The sequence below is a fragment of the Gasterosteus aculeatus genome, chromosome 5 (genome assembly GCF_964276395.1).
Source record: "Gasterosteus aculeatus chromosome 5, fGasAcu3.hap1.1, whole genome shotgun sequence".
In the NCBI taxonomy this organism is placed as follows: domain Eukaryota; kingdom Metazoa; phylum Chordata; class Actinopteri; order Perciformes; family Gasterosteidae; genus Gasterosteus; species Gasterosteus aculeatus.
The window spans coordinates 6,855,075-6,870,038 of NC_135692.1; the positions used below are offsets into that span (position 1 = coordinate 6,855,075).

Here is a 14,964-nt window from a genome sequence, read left to right on the forward strand (position 1 = left end):
TGATTGTTGAAATTGTTTCATCTTGAAGGCATTGGCGTTACATACATTAACACACGCAACATTCCAACTTGCATGGGTAAAATTACATTTTATGTATGCATTTGATCAAATGTAAAACTCACAAAATGATGGATGAATGCAGTTGAAGATGATGCACTTTAGATGACATTTATTAAACAATCTAAGTAAAAGTCAAACTATCGTAACTTTTGTCCTTCAAGGACCTGCGCGAGCGCGCTGTTTAAAACATGTGACGTCACCAGTGATCGACACATCTTTGTCAGTGAACAAAATGGCAACGTACTGTCTCACTGTGGCCCGGCTCCAGGTAAGAGAAGAACATTGTCTGATTAGACCATATTTAAAAACTTGTGAATGATGTCATTTACTCCGTTGCATTTGATAAATCCCTTGAATGCGTCACGCTGACATTGTAAAGTTGTGCGCGCGGCGGCTGAGGAGAAACGAGCTGCAAACCGGTCGCGTGCACAGTGACCGGGTCACCGTGTCCGCAGCGCAGCCAGTGGGAGACTAACTAGTGCTAACTTCTTTAGCACTGGTTTAACTTTAGTTACGCTCGGCTGAAGTGTCCGTTTACCAGCAAGTCACTGCACGCTTTGCCAGTCCTCCGGTGAACTTTACTGGTTTAAGTGTAGTTGGTGTTTAATTGCAAGGTTAACCACAAGGTGAGAGCTGCCAGCGTGCACACGGTGCACAGTAATGGGTGAGATCAGAAAACATATTTATTAATTGATCCTGCAAACACTGTCTTCCACACTGTCTTGCTCCAATACAAATGAGTTAATTCACTTTGTTGTAACTTGACAGGTTTGTTATTTTTAATAACAGCAGTTTACATTTGAGCTAATAATAAATGACTCCCAGCTGTCTGAACTATTATTATCTGAGCCATGTGAGCTCTGCTGCAGGTTTATATAAGCTACCTTTTAATGACTAGAGAAACCGCATTATCTGATGTATGTATCTATGTTTGATCAAATGGAAAACCACATGGTGTCTTTTTGTGTGGGACAAGAACATCTGGCATTGTTGAACTTAACAGAAACATGAGACATTAGATAATTGTGAAACAAATCCCATTAGAACTCTTAATAATACCATGTTAAGAGTACACCGTTAAATAGTAATAGACTGCACAGCTTCCTTATGTCTGAACCCAAATTAATAATTCGACTTGATGTATTCTGGAATTAGCTTCTTAATTTATAGGCTGTTACCTGATGCCGAGAGTCCAGTGATTTGATGGCCGTGGGTTCAGCAAGTAGAAACAGCCATGTATTATAATTTTCCTTTTTTTTTTTTGTCGGTCCAGTGGTGGTATATTATTATTCTACTCTATTTCAAGAAGGTTTTCAAAAGAAAACAGCTGTGTGTGTCTGCAGCTCTGTGATCACTTGTGTTTGGTTCTTCTTGTCGCCTCCAGCTGGCTTTGGGTCACGGCGCGCGCCGCCTTCACGTATCGGCGGCTTATAGAGCCAAAGCCCGAGTGTCTATGAGCCGCTTTGAGCCCGGCTCCTTTGTCAACTACGAGAGGCTCCAATCCAACGTTGACGTTGTGCGACAAAGGTCAGCGTTGCTCTAATCTCTACTGTTTGCTGTCGGTCACATCGCCGTTTCTCCCAAACGTCCCCTTATCAGTGTGAGCGGCTTTGTCCTTTACCACATCTGGAGCCAGTGCCGACTCACCGGTCAGCCCGACCTTCAGTTTAGCGTCTTGCGTCATTTCTACGGTGTAAATGTTGCATTCTTCTGTCCAGGCTCAACCGGCCGCTCACCCTGTCGGAGAAGATTGTGTACGGCCACCTCGATGACCCCCACAGGCAGGAGATTGAGCGCGGGCGCACCTACCTGCGGCTGCGTCCAGACCGCGTGGCCATGCAGGACGCCACGGCCCAGATGGCGATGCTCCAGTTCATCAGCAGCGGCCTGCCGAAGGTGGCCGTTCCCTCCACGATTCACTGTGACCATCTGATCGAGGCCCAGACCGGCGGAGTCCAGGATCTGGCCAAAGCGAAGGTCGAGGGATCTCAATTGTTCACCGTAATTCCGCTGATGCCACAGAAGCGATCACTTATTCACCGTCCTGGTTCTTAATGTAGGAAGTCAACCGCGAGGTCTACGACTTCCTGTCCAGCGCGGGAGCCAAATATGGAGTCGGCTTCTGGAAACCGGGCTCTGGAATCATTCATCAGGTATCGCCGCTGGAGCTTGGATGCAGCGCCTGGAAGTGACGAGCTATCGTGGTCGTATCATGCTAACGTTCCGATTCTTGCACAAAATCAGATCATCCTGGAGAACTACGCCTACCCGGGAGTGATGCTCATCGGCACAGATTCCCACACGCCAAACGGCGGCGGGCTTGGTTCCATATGCATCGGCGTTGGAGGAGCAGACGCTGTCGATGTCATGGCAGGAATCGCCTGGGAGCTCAAGTGCCCCAAGGTGGGTCGACTACCACGTTTTGCACATCCTGTGTTGACTGTCGTATTTTGGCTTTTGGTTTTCTTTCTCAGCGGCGGCCGTCTCCCTTTACCTGAACGTTCTTACTTGAATTCATTCACCGTTCTCTTCCCTGAAGGTGATTGGTGTGAAGTTGACCGGAGCCCTCTCAGGCTGGACGTCTCCTAAAGACGTCATCTTGAAGGTGGCCGGCATCCTGACCGTGAAGGGCGGCACCGGAGCCATTGTCGAATACCACGGACCGGGCGTAGACTCCATTTCCTGCACTGGTCAGTACATTTTTTGTTTTCTCCCCAATCTGACTTCATCACACTTTGTATTTTAATTTTGTTTCACAGTAGTTTGGCTCATAATATGCATTTGTTTTATTGTGTGCAGGCATGGCCACTATTTGCAACATGGGAGCAGAGATTGGAGCAACGACCTCGGTGTTCCCCTACAACCACCGCATGAAGACGTACCTGGAGAAGACGGGACGTGAGCGTATGTTCAGTCTTCTGCTCATACGTTCTTGTTTTCATTACTATTGTTTTGTCTTTGTCTCCATACAAAGTGATACAAGTATCCAACACCTGGACGTCGACGTCTTGACCTTCATGGAAAACCAGCCTGCTGTACATGACAGCTTGGTGCGTTAATACTCAATACTGTTTCTTCCCAGAGATCGCGGCCCAGGCGGATGAATTCTCACACTTGTTGGTGCCAGATGACGGCTGCGAGTACGACCAGCTCATCGAGCTCAATCTGGACGAGGTCTTTTTTTGTTTGTTTTTTGTTTCTACCTTTTTTGTGTGTAGGGCATTAGGAAATGCATGTCTGTGTGTGGGTAGTGAACATATGAGAATTTGACGTATTCGAATGCTGTCAGAATGTTCTTCTAAATCTCTGAATACACAAGGCAACATGATATGTGGGAGGTTCCCTCGATGGTTGAAAGAAGTTTGTTGGAGAGTAACGCCAGCGTTGTTGTTGTTGTTCTTCTTCTTCTAGCTGAAGCCTCACATTAACGGGCCCTTCACCCCTGATCTGGCTCACCCGGTCTCTGAAATAGGTGCTGTTGCCGAGAAGAACGGCTGGCCGCTGGAGGTTAAAGTCGGTAAGAAGCGACGCGGTGGCAGGATGCACGGCTTTGGTCGTTCTCCTGCTTTGCACATGGCTAAAACGTCCGCTGAACGCACGCGCTCCGCAGCCTGGCTCCTTTTTGCCTCATTCTATTTTCTCGTTCAGGTCTGATCGGCAGCTGCACCAACTCCAGCTACGAGGACATGGGCCGCGCTGCTTCCGTGGCCAAGCAGGCTTTGGACAAAGGCCTGACGTGCAAAGCTCAGTTCACGGTCACCCCCGGCTCCGAGCAGATCCGCGCCACCATCGAGAGAGACGGATACGTGAGTGTGCGAGCACTCCGCCGATGACGCGTCTCTGGGTCATGTGAGGAGACGCTCAAGCGTGTTTGCGTCTTCCTGTAGTCAAAGATCCTTGGCGACGTTGGAGGGGTGGTCCTGGCCAACGCATGTGGACCTTGCATTGGACAGTGGGACAGGTGACCGTTTGGAACATGACCTCCAGTGACCAGTTCCACTTGTGTGTTCTTTGAGTTTATGTGTGTGTGTGTGTTATGCGTTCAGGCAGGATGTGAAAAAGGGAGAGAAGAACACAATCGTCACGTCCTTCAACAGGAATTTCACCGCCAGGAACGACGCCAACCCGGCGACGCACGCCTTTGTCACCTCCCCCGAGGTAAGTCCTCACTAGAGCCGCGCTACACGCGTGGCGAGTTGATGTGGACACTCCTCCTCCTCCCCCTCAGATCGTCACTGCCATGGCCATCGCCGGCACGTTGAACTTCAACCCGGAGACGGATTACCTCACAGCCGCCAACGGTGAGAAGTTCCAGCTGGACGCGCCGTACGGAGACGAACTGCCTGCCAAGGACTTTGACCCCGGCCAGGACACGTACCAGCACCCGCCCCCTGACGGCTCCAGCCTCCGGGTGCACGTCAGCCCCGAGAGCGACCGGCTGCAGCTGCTGGAGCCCTTTGACAAGTGGAGCGGTGGCGATCTCGAGGACCTGAAGGTCCTCATCAAGGTCGGCCCTTAAGCGATGACACCCTCCGATTAGCAGCTAGTCTCCACCTCCCTGCAGCTGTTTGTTCATTTATTAAACACACTTCTTGCTCTCTGCCTCCACAGGTGAAGGGCAAGTGCACCACCGACCACATCAGCGCTGCCGGACCCTGGCTGAAGTTCCGCGGGCACCTGGATAACATCTCCAACAACATGCTGATCGGTGCGGTCAACAGTGAGAACGACGGCATCAACAAGCTGAAGAACTACCTGACCGGAGAGTACGGAGGAGTCCCCGACGTGGCCCGTCACTACAAGGTGGGGCCTCCACGAGGGAAGCGAGGCACTGCGTCGTTGTGCCGAGGCTGCTCTCTGGCAGAACACCTGTACGCAGCGTAATGGTTTTACATATAGAGTTGGATTTGCAGTGGCCTCCAGCAAACTGTTAGTTTCCCTTACTTATCCTCTCAGGGTTCCCAAGCACCTTGAAAATAAAGTTATATGGTTTGGGATTCAATTCTGACCAGGACTAACGGCTTGTGGGCAATGTTGTGAGATTTGGACAATAATGGATGGAATGTGGGGGTCTAAATAATTCATGGCAGCCAAAAACAGCAGGTCAATACTGGCTAATGGTGCTTTGCTAGCTTTGTCAATACTGCATTGTTACGGTAGAAGCTCCAAGAGGTAAAGACTAATAAAAGGGCTGAAATATGCTGCTTTAAACTGACACTCAGAGGCAACTTGTCCAACGTTTACATACGTACAGATGCACATCCAGCTGTAGAGCTTCAGCTACTAGTTGTTTAATCGGTTTGGGTTAGAAGTAACCTTTTCAGCATAAACCTCAACCGTGAGGGAATGTGAGGAGTAGCTGCTCTTTTCTGTTTTATCATTCTCATCGTTGTGATGATGATGATTATCTATTGATCTCAGAGTAAATGAAAGACTTTCACATCAAGATCCACAGACTGATCCGTGCTATGCATGCATCTAATCGTGTGTAGGCCAACGGGGTGTCCTGGGTCGTGGTGGGAGATGACAACTATGGCGAGGGCTCCAGCAGAGAGCACGCCGCCCTGGAGCCTCGGCACCTGGGAGGAAGAGCCATCATTGTCAAGAGCTTCGCCAGGATTCACGGTACTGCACAACGCCCGCCCGTCTTCGATGCCGCACTCGCAGTTCAATTTAAGAAACCTGCCTCCCTCCCGTCCTCAGAAACCAACTTGAAGAAGCAGGGTGTGCTGCCGCTGACCTTCAGCGACCCATCAGATTATGACAGGATCCGCCCCGACGACCACATCTCCATCCGAGGACTCAAAACCTTCGCTCCAGGAAAGGTAGGAGGCCTTTTTTCGGCCGGCAGGCGGCTCTCATAACAGCTGTTCATGAACCGCCTCCATAGTGAGCACCTCCTCTTCCTCCCCTTCACAGCCGCTCACCGCCGCCGTGAAGCACAGCGACGGCAGCGAGGAGACCGTGAAACTGAACCACAGCTTCAACCAGACGCAGATCGAATGGTTCCAGGCGGGCTCCGCCCTGAACAGGATGAAGGCGCTGCAGTGAGGTGGTGGAACGGGGAGGACGAGGGAATTTCAGAGGGGACACAAAAAAAAAATCTGAATTTTGTGTGGAAGAAGAATGTAGATGCTGTTCCATCATCTGCGACCAGCACAGACCGAAGAACCGTGACTGAACACCTCAGAGTTAAATGTTGTCATTTGATGAATGTTGATGATGGGACCAGGTCTGAGATATTTCTGAGTTCATAGCATTGTGGAAGAAACGCTGCTGTGTTTTTTATTTTCAACTGTTGGCCGAACTTGAACACACTGAACTTTGACATAACTCGATAGCAGCTGTTCAAAGGCGTCTCAGGTAGCTGCTCACACACTGGACGTCCATCCAACCTGCCCTGATTTACACTCCACCCGTAACAGGAGTTGGTTGCTTGGTATCTGTGTAGCTGCTGTGACCTTCTGGAGCCAAAGGAAACACGATCATGGTGATGAGTTTGTTTGTTTGTTTATTTATGTGCTGTACACAAGGCGCTTCTCTAGTGTCACAAGGCACAGCGGCTGGATCGTTCTATCTAGTTTAAAGTTAAAGAAAGGTACCATGGGACTCGTAGTGAATCACGTGCTTGGGCCAGTTTGAGATCAAAGTAACTTGAACCCCACATATTGATTACGCTTTGTCAATGTTCTTATCAATCACAGTACGTGTTACCAATGGTTAAAGAACTTTTCCTTCCTCGCGTACAGAAAGATGATGCTTCAAACCTCCCGTCCACCGCTGACCCTCGTTACACTTTAATGTTCAATCACACGTTGCCTTGAAGAAAGTCTGTTACTGCTGGAGACAAAAGCTGATATTAGACTGTAAATTACTACTTGTTTACTTCTTTATCTCTGTGGAGATAATTAACTTGAGTGGTGATTACAACTGATCAGAATCCAGATGTCTTTGTATTTACTAGCTCTTAATTTTCCTTCTTGTTCCGTCCAAACTAAATGAATCAAGCGGTTAACAGAATGAAAGCTTAAACCACAATCTTCTCTCCACAACCAACTGACACTTTTTGGTTTACTTCTATACCAGTGATGAATATAAATACATTTCTCCCAGGTGATTTTTTGTTGTTGTTTATAACAAATTTCAATTGGTTGTAAAATAAAAATCAAAGCTGGGATTTATCTGCTTTGTCCAGTGATGTGACTGCTGTCTGTCGATTTGTTTATTGGTATTTGTAGAAATATGCAATTATTCAGATATGTCATTTGGCTTAAGTCCAGTGAATGATGCATTACAACTAAAATCTAATGATCATCGTGGTCTCGGGAACCAAAGGATGCTTCTCAGTACCTGTGTGGCCCCAACGTGCTGGTATTCATGCTCGACAGCGTCACATCCTCCTAATGAGACGACTGATTCATCTGTCTGAGGGCCTCAGTGAGCTCCTGTGAAGTCTGAGCACTTGGTTTATGTTGGAAACACACATGACCATTAATGAGGCTTTTCAATATTGCCGTAAGTGACAACTCAATGAATATTTAAGTTTTTTTGATTTATGACAGCGAGGTCCCATCAGTGATTTACAAACCTGAAGTACAAGTAGTTTGAGCCCCTGGTGCCAAATTATTTTTATTATAAGGAGCAAGATCGCCACCTGCTGACAGGCTGGTGGACTGCAATGATTATTAAGGAGCAGAAAGAGACTATTCAGTGAACTGACGCTATAAAAGACTAAATATTAGCAAACCACATTGTGGTTTGAAAACAAAGTCAATTTTATCATTTAGAATGGATTAAAACAATGCAAAAAAAATATTTTATATTATACTATATTTTGGAAACTACAATTCTACAACACCACCGCATGTACTCAAATTCAAAGTTGACAACTGTCAATTTAGAGTATTTTCAATTTAGAGTGTTTTATATTTTTTATTATTTGTGTTTTGACTACATCAATACACCAATTCTTATATAAGGTGGTATTAAAAATACCGGTTGATTTTGAAATGGGGGAAAAAAACATGTATATATATACGAACCAGTAAGCCAATAAAGTCCATTGAACATGAATTTGAATCCAAATGAAAATGCTGAGATGAAAAGCCATCAAGAAAGGCTCCATCCACGAGGAGAACAAAGAGTAGAGTGTAGTGCGCCGGAGGAACCCCCCCCTCCTCCCCCGCTCCGCCCCCCCCCCCCCCCCCCCCGCCTCCCCTCCATTCTCCTCCTCCTCCTCCATCCCGTCTCCAGTCCTCCACGCCGAGATCCCCGTGCGCCTCCTCCCCGCGATCTACCCTCCACCGGCCGCCGCGCGCCACCCGAGCAGCGTCTCCTCCGCGCGGCCCCGCAGCGCGTCGCGTCGCGCCGCAGCCGATCGGCGCCTCCACGGTGAGTTGATCGAGGGGTCCCGTCCGGTTCCGAGGGGCTTCGTCGGGTTTGTGGCTTTGTGGTCGTCTTTGGCTCGGATTCCTCTAGAACCCTCCATGTTGGCGTCACCTCTTTGCTGCCGGCAGCAGCGGAGCATCTTCTCGCCTCAAGCCGCCACGTATGTGAGAATGTTCTGGAAACAAGCCGCCCGACGGGCTTTTGTTCGCGGTTGAATTATTTACCGGCTGCCAGCCTCACTTTCGCTGTCACACATTAGTTATAACGTAAAACAAGTTGGAAGGCGTTGTGTGGGGGCAGATGACGTGCCCCCCATGCTGATGCCCATGGAGCAGACAGCCACAGTGGCCTGGTTCACAGGGGGCCGCTTGTGGCCCTTTTGTCTGCCTTTTGAAAGCTGCTCAGCCTCTCTTCCGTTTCCCGGTCCAGTCCGACCTCTGTTCTCTCTTCTCTCGGCCTCCAGAATAAATGTCTAACAGAAGCAGGCGGACTCACTGAGGAGGCCCGTGGGGGCCCCAGCACAAGGGCCAATAAACCAGGAGCTCAACCAGTCTGGTTGCTGAATTATTGAGGCTCCATATTTATGCCTTGTTGTCAGTCCTCCTGCTTGTGCCACCATGATGACCTGTGTGTGTGTGTGTTCATCGTTACGTCATTACGGCCTCGACAGCTGACATGAGATCAGCAGGTTAAAAGCCCTCATCGGCCATTTGCAGAATCCATAAATGATTTTATAAACTGGAGGGATTAAAGCAGTGATGGTTCAAAGATGCTGGCGACCTTTGAACCTAAACAGTTCAATCGTTTGCACTTCTCTCATCCTCTGTTTTAATCCATTTGATGCTGAAAATATGTGTTTTCCCCCAAAGGGCTAAAAGTAGACATTGTTTCATTAAAGTAAATACTTAAAAATAGGTTAGTAGAGTAACTCTACATGGAAATGTCAAAGAATAGAATAATATTTAAAAGCTACCTCACAACTACTAATTCAGAAACAGTGTTATAGATCAGACCTGCTGGTGCCACAGAATCTGGACGAACAATAATAAATATAAGCACAAGTATCTGTGACCTGCTGTCATGTACTGCAAAGCCTCTGTATTTTTATAAATAAATAAATATTAATTTATAATTAAAATTATATATATATATATATCTTATTTTTGCTGCCAAATTCTGAAAACAACACAGAGAGCGTGAAGGATTGCAGTGATGATATTGAGCATCGGGGGCCAGCATGAAAGACCGCTTCCACCTCTCTCACACACACACACACACACGCCGTCTGCTATATTTAGACAGACGGTGTGTGTGTGTGTGTCTGAATGGAGCCTGTAGGATTCACACACTTAATGCTTTAGCCTTTGTCAAACATCAGTCTGCAGATGTGACATAACATTCACTGAGGTGGCAGCTCGTAACCCCAATAACACGTCTTTATTGCAGCCTTCTGCAGCGGTTTAAGTGTCAGAATGACGAGCCGCCTCATGATACCCACATTCCCAGCTGCGCCGTGGTCACGGGGTCTCTGCCGTGGCCCCGTGACGGAGCTCACTCGTCCTAAAACGACTGGGAATCGCCTCGGCGAGCAGCTTCTTGTTTTCATTCACACGGTAGAGCGCATTCCTGTAATGGATGTCAGCTGGGGGGGTTTTAATACGATACGGCGTGATGAGCCGAGCCGAGCCGAGCCGGGCGGGATTGTTATTGACATCATCTTGGGACCTTTTCAAAGCCGGCAGGGTCACAGTCTGTCGCTCTGAAATCAAGTTGCCGTGGCTCCCGTTGCCCTCACAGCAGCTTCCAGATGTTGTGCTGCTGGTTGTTATTGAGTAAAAACGCCCTGAAACGTGTCTCCGCTGGTGAAATCAGCAAGTGTTTTTTTTCCTGAGCCTGTGATTCATCGATAGAATGAATCACAGATAGAATCTGATAAACAAGGTTATTCCTGTACAGTCTTGCTCGCTATCTGGAACCAGCATTCTCACAGTGATGAAGTGAACTGTAAGCGTCTCAAAGGAACAAAGCAGATGACACTTACATAGTGTTTGTTACTACAAACTAGTGTGGTATCAATAATAACAATTGTGTACTATCAATAATATATATTGTCTACTGGATGGAAAGCACTGTGCTGTTTCAGCGTCATGAAAGTATTAAGTGTGTATTTATCTTACGAAGGAAGAGATTTGTGTGAACTCATGAAGCAGCATTTAATTCGCCACATGTGGAGATTTCTCTACTGTGCGTAGCGGCAGAAATAATCTGACCCGAAGTGCGTTTCTGAATCCTCTCGTGATGATTGAAGGCATCCGGGTCCTACATCTAATTATTGAATGAATTGTATTTGGGGAAGTAGTATTTTACTTATCTCTTTGCAGGCGTTTGGAAACAGGCTAGTCAGCGATAGTAAGTCATTATTATAATGTACTGACATCATCTTTCTTCCCTTGCAGGGTATTGCTGCTCCACCTACACGTCCTCCTCTCTGAACATCTCCTCACCCTGTTGCCATGCAGGAGGTGTAACCCTGCTCCCTCTTCTTCCTCGTGACCTAAAACAGAAAACGTCCCGCCCTCCTGCCAGTCCAGATGTCAGACCCTGACGCCTCCTCCACGGCAGACCGCCCGCTGCCGCTGCCGCTGCCCTCCCCCCGGACCTCCCTGCAGTTCTCCTTCCCCTTCCAGAGGGAGGGCAGTCGGGTTTGGGAGAGGGAGAGGAAACCTCCGCAGCCCAGAGAGCTTCCCAGCCCGCTGCCCACCAAGCGCACCCGCACATACTCAGCGTGAGTGCAGACGCCGTATCCTTCTCCTTCTCCTTGTGTTTCCACAGTAAGATTAACAGCACGAGTCCAGAGATCGGCAGGTCCATTAAGGAGAAACAACACCCTGCAAAGTGATCCTGGTAATGGTGCCGTTGCTCCCTCTGACTCCGTCTGTGTGGCTCTTTCTCTGCAGGACAGTGCGAGCCAAATCAGGTCCGGTCTACAAAGGGGTGTGTAAGAACTTCTCCAGGTCCCAGGGCCATGGATTCATACGCCCCTCCCACGGCGGGGAGGACATCTTTGTCCACATCTCCGAGTGAGGGAAATTTGTTTTTGTTCACGACACCGAATGTGTTTGTGGAAGTTAAACTCCCGTGTAGGATAGTTTGCACTAAGGGAAGTCTAGTAGTGTTTTCTGAACTGAGACAACCAACCTTTAAACATTGTCCCCCTGAAAGAGCTAACTGTGTATGTGTGTCCTGAACAGCATCGATGGGGAGTACGTGCCTGTGGAGGGGGATGAGGTCACGTACAAGGTGTGCCCCATCCCTCCCAAGAACCAGAAGATCCAGGCTGTGGAGGTGGTGCTCACTCACCTGAATCCAGTCACCAAGCACGAGACCTGGTCGGGTCAGATCATCAGCTCCTAGGCGCCGGGCTGAGGGAGGCTGTTTTTTGGGGGGGTCGGGGGCCGGTAGTCAAGCTTTGAATGTATATTTTGAGTGTTTCGCTTCGACGGCCATCGTGTTTTAACTTAGAAAGTTAGCGCTTGGTGGTAGATTTTATTTTACTTACTAAATATAGATCCGATGAGGTCAGAAGACGCCAGAGAGGATACCGGACTCTGTTTTGCTGCTTTGGCACGCTAACAAGTAAAAAGCTCAATGAAGCTCAGAATTTCAATCCCGCTCTGGTCTTCCTTCTTTCTATAAGCCGCTGACCGATACAAGAGGTGCCAGCACTGCCAGAAGTCACCTGGCAAACATGCGATTAAAGAAATCCACAATCCAGCCATAATATGTCGAGTTTACAAAGGCTGATGGGAATGGGGGCCTCACTGAATCAAGAGGACATTACAATAACGTCCGTGTCCCGTCAGGCTTATAGGACAGCTGCTCAGACCTGCCTTCATCTCTCTGCCTTTGGAAGACAGCAGCTTGTTAGCTTGCGTGGCTAACGGAAGGAAACAATCGATGCACTCAGAGTGACACAAACACGAATGGCTCTTAACGCTCGAGAGCTCTTTGAATAAGGAAAGATTTTCCTTCTTAATATCGCAGCACTACTTTATTTTGTCTACTTGAAATCCTTTTTTTTTTTGTAGCCATCTCCTATGACGGCCTTAAGTTGTGGCGGCAGAGACGGCGGCTGTAGGCCGGCCTGCCGCCGGGACGCGGGGCCCGAGGGGAGTCGCAGGGGGAGGACGGTCGGGGATACGGGCAGCGGATGGAGTGATTATCTGTAGACGTACTGGAGCAATGATGCAGCATGAACCTAAAAAGGACACAAAGCATGTGTAATGAGGCCGTAATAAAGTCAAATAAGCGCGTAACGGGAAATAGGAATCGCCACATGAGAATTTAAAGAGGTGGTTCTGACGGAGATGAACTGCTTAGTTTTAGGTGTAAAATTGAACGTGGGAAAGAAACAAACTTTTAAAAATACATTTATTGACTTATTTATTTTCTTTTGTAACTACGAGACCATCAGGGTTATTAAAAGCTGTGTTTAAAGTACTTGTGCTAAGCTACGCCTATTTAAATACACTGCACACCTCACTCTAATGATACTACCCCGTTAATGCCCCTTTGCTGCTCCTCATGTAATCATTGCCCACAATGATTTTGTCTGATTTTTAATGGTGTTTCTAACAAAAAAAGCAGTTTGGTTGTTTTGGAAATTGGTTCTGTGCCTTTTGGTTGTGACTTTTTTAAAAGGTAGAATGTGTGGATTCTGTTTGGTCGCGCGGGACCACATCTGCTCCCCCGAGCACCTTCGGTGTGTCCGCGCGCGTGAATTAACCTTTAAGCAACACACATCTGTCTGGTTTCCGTCCTGTGAGACCAACACGTTGGATTGTGTTCTGTCCAATCACTGTAACGTCTTTTGAATAAAAACGACTGCAAAATTCACAGAGCTGTGTGGAAACATCCTTTTGACGATAAGACAGAAGGTTCTGTTCTCTCTTTGCGTTTCTGTCCAGGTCTCACTGGTGTCGGCACAGAGGGGAATAACTAGGGCGGTTATTTTCAGAGTCCCCCGTGACAACGTTTTGGGTGTGAACTCTGTCTCGGTGCGTCAGACAGCTTGTTTGGGATCTTACAAAATAGTTGTCTGGGTTTTGGGGATTTGACACATATGTCTCGTTTTGTTTCACTGGAAGACATCTAGTACATCACTCGCTAAAACATGCGTCAATGGACATGAAAACCTGTAAAAAGACAGTTGTCAGCTCATAAGTGAAAGCAGCATCAGCACAATGTGAAAACACTCCATTATAATTAAAAAGGGCATCTTGTTTAAGTTGAATTACTAGGAGCACAGTGTGCTGGATGTTGTTCATATATATAAGTGCTCAGAACAGAGTCATGTCGTGTTTCTTATTGATATGTATGATATGAGTCGATTATGATCATTGACTGTAAAAGGATGTTAGTGATGTGCAAAGCATGTTTTAGGCGTGAACACCACGCGGATAAATAGACACCAAGAGAACGTAAAAACAAGAACATTTATATTGTTTTGTTTCATCACAAAGCACTTACAACACAAACATGCGGAATACGAGGCAATGCACACACACACACACACACACACACACACAGTCATAAGAAGTTTATTGCCTCGTTCAGGTTGGTTCCCTCGTTGTCACAGTGATGGATGAGTAACGTTGGTGGCGTTGAGGAGGCATGGGAAACCTGGTCACCCACTGATTGTTTTGACTGAGTGTGTGTGATAAGAGAGAGACACACACACACACACACAGATCCACTGTGAGGCGATTGTTGCAAGTAATGCGTTGATAATGAATTCCTGTCATTAAATTGTGTGTGTGTGTGGTGTGTGTGTGTGTGTGTGTGTGTGTGTGTGTGTGTGTGTCATTAGTGCTCACACACAAAGAGGTGCTACTAATTAAGTGAGGATAATCTTTTTATTTACATCGTTCAGATAACGTATTGCAGGATGCGTCGGTTACAGATCAAATGTACAGAAAGCCCGTAAGCGGAACCCGTGAAGTGTGCGCTGTTTTACAACACGTTATCGGTGAGTTTTATGGTCCAACCAACCTTTGCTCTTCTGTTTTCTCTGCACGCTCTGCTCAGAGATTTACAAGCAGTGTGTCTGTGTTTGATGTCTGCCTTTCCCTGACACATACGGAGAGAACACACACACACACACATACAGAGAGAACACACACACGCACACACACGTGTACAGTGAATATTAAAAGATCGCCACGCCTGAATGACATGGCAGGTTTTTAAAATGTGAAGACAAAAGCAGGGGACAGATTTGTTCCTCTCTTGTCGCTATATCCTCCTTCAAACAAAAGCCCACATGGGGAAAAAACTGTTGCTGATAACAAGGAACATTTAGGATAAACAAGCTCAACATTGATGGATTAGGAAAGAGAAGGACAACCCTTTTTTGGGAAAAAAGGAGCATCCAAGCCCATATAAATGATGCCGCCATACTAATGTATTCAAGCCCAAGTCATGCTGTAAAATGTGTAATGGTCCGATGAGAAGAAG

General features: G+C 47.4%; 2 protein-coding genes across 3 annotated transcripts; both read left to right on the forward strand.

Annotated features, from left to right (window-relative positions):
* The first annotated feature begins 261 nt into the window (after positions 1–261).
* On the forward strand, positions 262–7,241 carry aco2 (aconitase 2, mitochondrial). The gene is made up of 17 exons (XM_040177616.2): positions 262–328; positions 1,445–1,587; positions 1,779–2,037; positions 2,121–2,213; positions 2,305–2,463; positions 2,600–2,750; positions 2,860–2,964; positions 3,143–3,234; positions 3,472–3,577; positions 3,709–3,866; positions 3,948–4,021; positions 4,107–4,218; positions 4,289–4,567; positions 4,672–4,863; positions 5,553–5,685; positions 5,764–5,885; positions 5,980–7,241. The coding sequence occupies exons 1-17, from the start codon at positions 293–295 to the stop codon at positions 6,109–6,111; spliced, it is 2,346 nt and encodes a 781-aa protein (XP_040033550.2). The 5' UTR covers positions 262–292; the 3' UTR covers positions 6,112–7,241.
* A 924-nt stretch (positions 7,242–8,165) lies between these two features.
* csdc2a (cold shock domain containing C2, RNA binding a) lies at positions 8,166–13,344 on the forward strand. Of its 2 annotated transcripts, none has more exons than XM_040177636.2 (4): positions 8,166–8,451; positions 10,905–11,233; positions 11,406–11,528; positions 11,700–13,344. In XM_040177636.2, the coding sequence occupies exons 2-4, from the start codon at positions 11,040–11,042 to the stop codon at positions 11,860–11,862; spliced, it is 480 nt and encodes a 159-aa protein (XP_040033570.2). In that variant the 5' UTR covers positions 8,166–8,451; positions 10,905–11,039; the 3' UTR covers positions 11,863–13,344. The 2 variants fall into 2 exon arrangements, with proteins under 2 accessions (XP_040033570.2, XP_040033571.2); XM_040177637.2 differs by having other exon boundaries at positions 8,189–8,451; positions 11,012–11,233.
* The last annotated feature ends 1,620 nt before the right edge of the window (positions 13,345–14,964 follow it).

Excerpts from the sequence above, each read along its gene's own strand:
- aco2 (XM_040177616.2), top strand. The coding sequence starts at position 293 with ATGGCAACGTACTGTCTCACTGTGGCCCGGCTCCAG. Across the intron at positions 3,867-3,947 it reads CCATCGAGAGAGACGGATAC|TCAAAGATCCTTGGCGACGT; the intron begins GTGAGTGTGCGA and ends GTCTTCCTGTAG. Across the intron at positions 5,686-5,763 it reads GAGCTTCGCCAGGATTCACG|AAACCAACTTGAAGAAGCAG; the intron begins GTACTGCACAAC and ends TCCCGTCCTCAG.
- csdc2a (XM_040177636.2), top strand. The coding sequence starts at position 11,040 with ATGTCAGACCCTGACGCCTCCTCCACGGCAGACCGCCCGCTGCCGCTG. Across the intron at positions 11,234-11,405 it reads CGCACCCGCACATACTCAGC|GACAGTGCGAGCCAAATCAG; the intron begins GTGAGTGCAGAC and ends CTTTCTCTGCAG. Across the intron at positions 11,529-11,699 it reads ATCTTTGTCCACATCTCCGA|CATCGATGGGGAGTACGTGC; the intron begins GTGAGGGAAATT and ends TGTCCTGAACAG.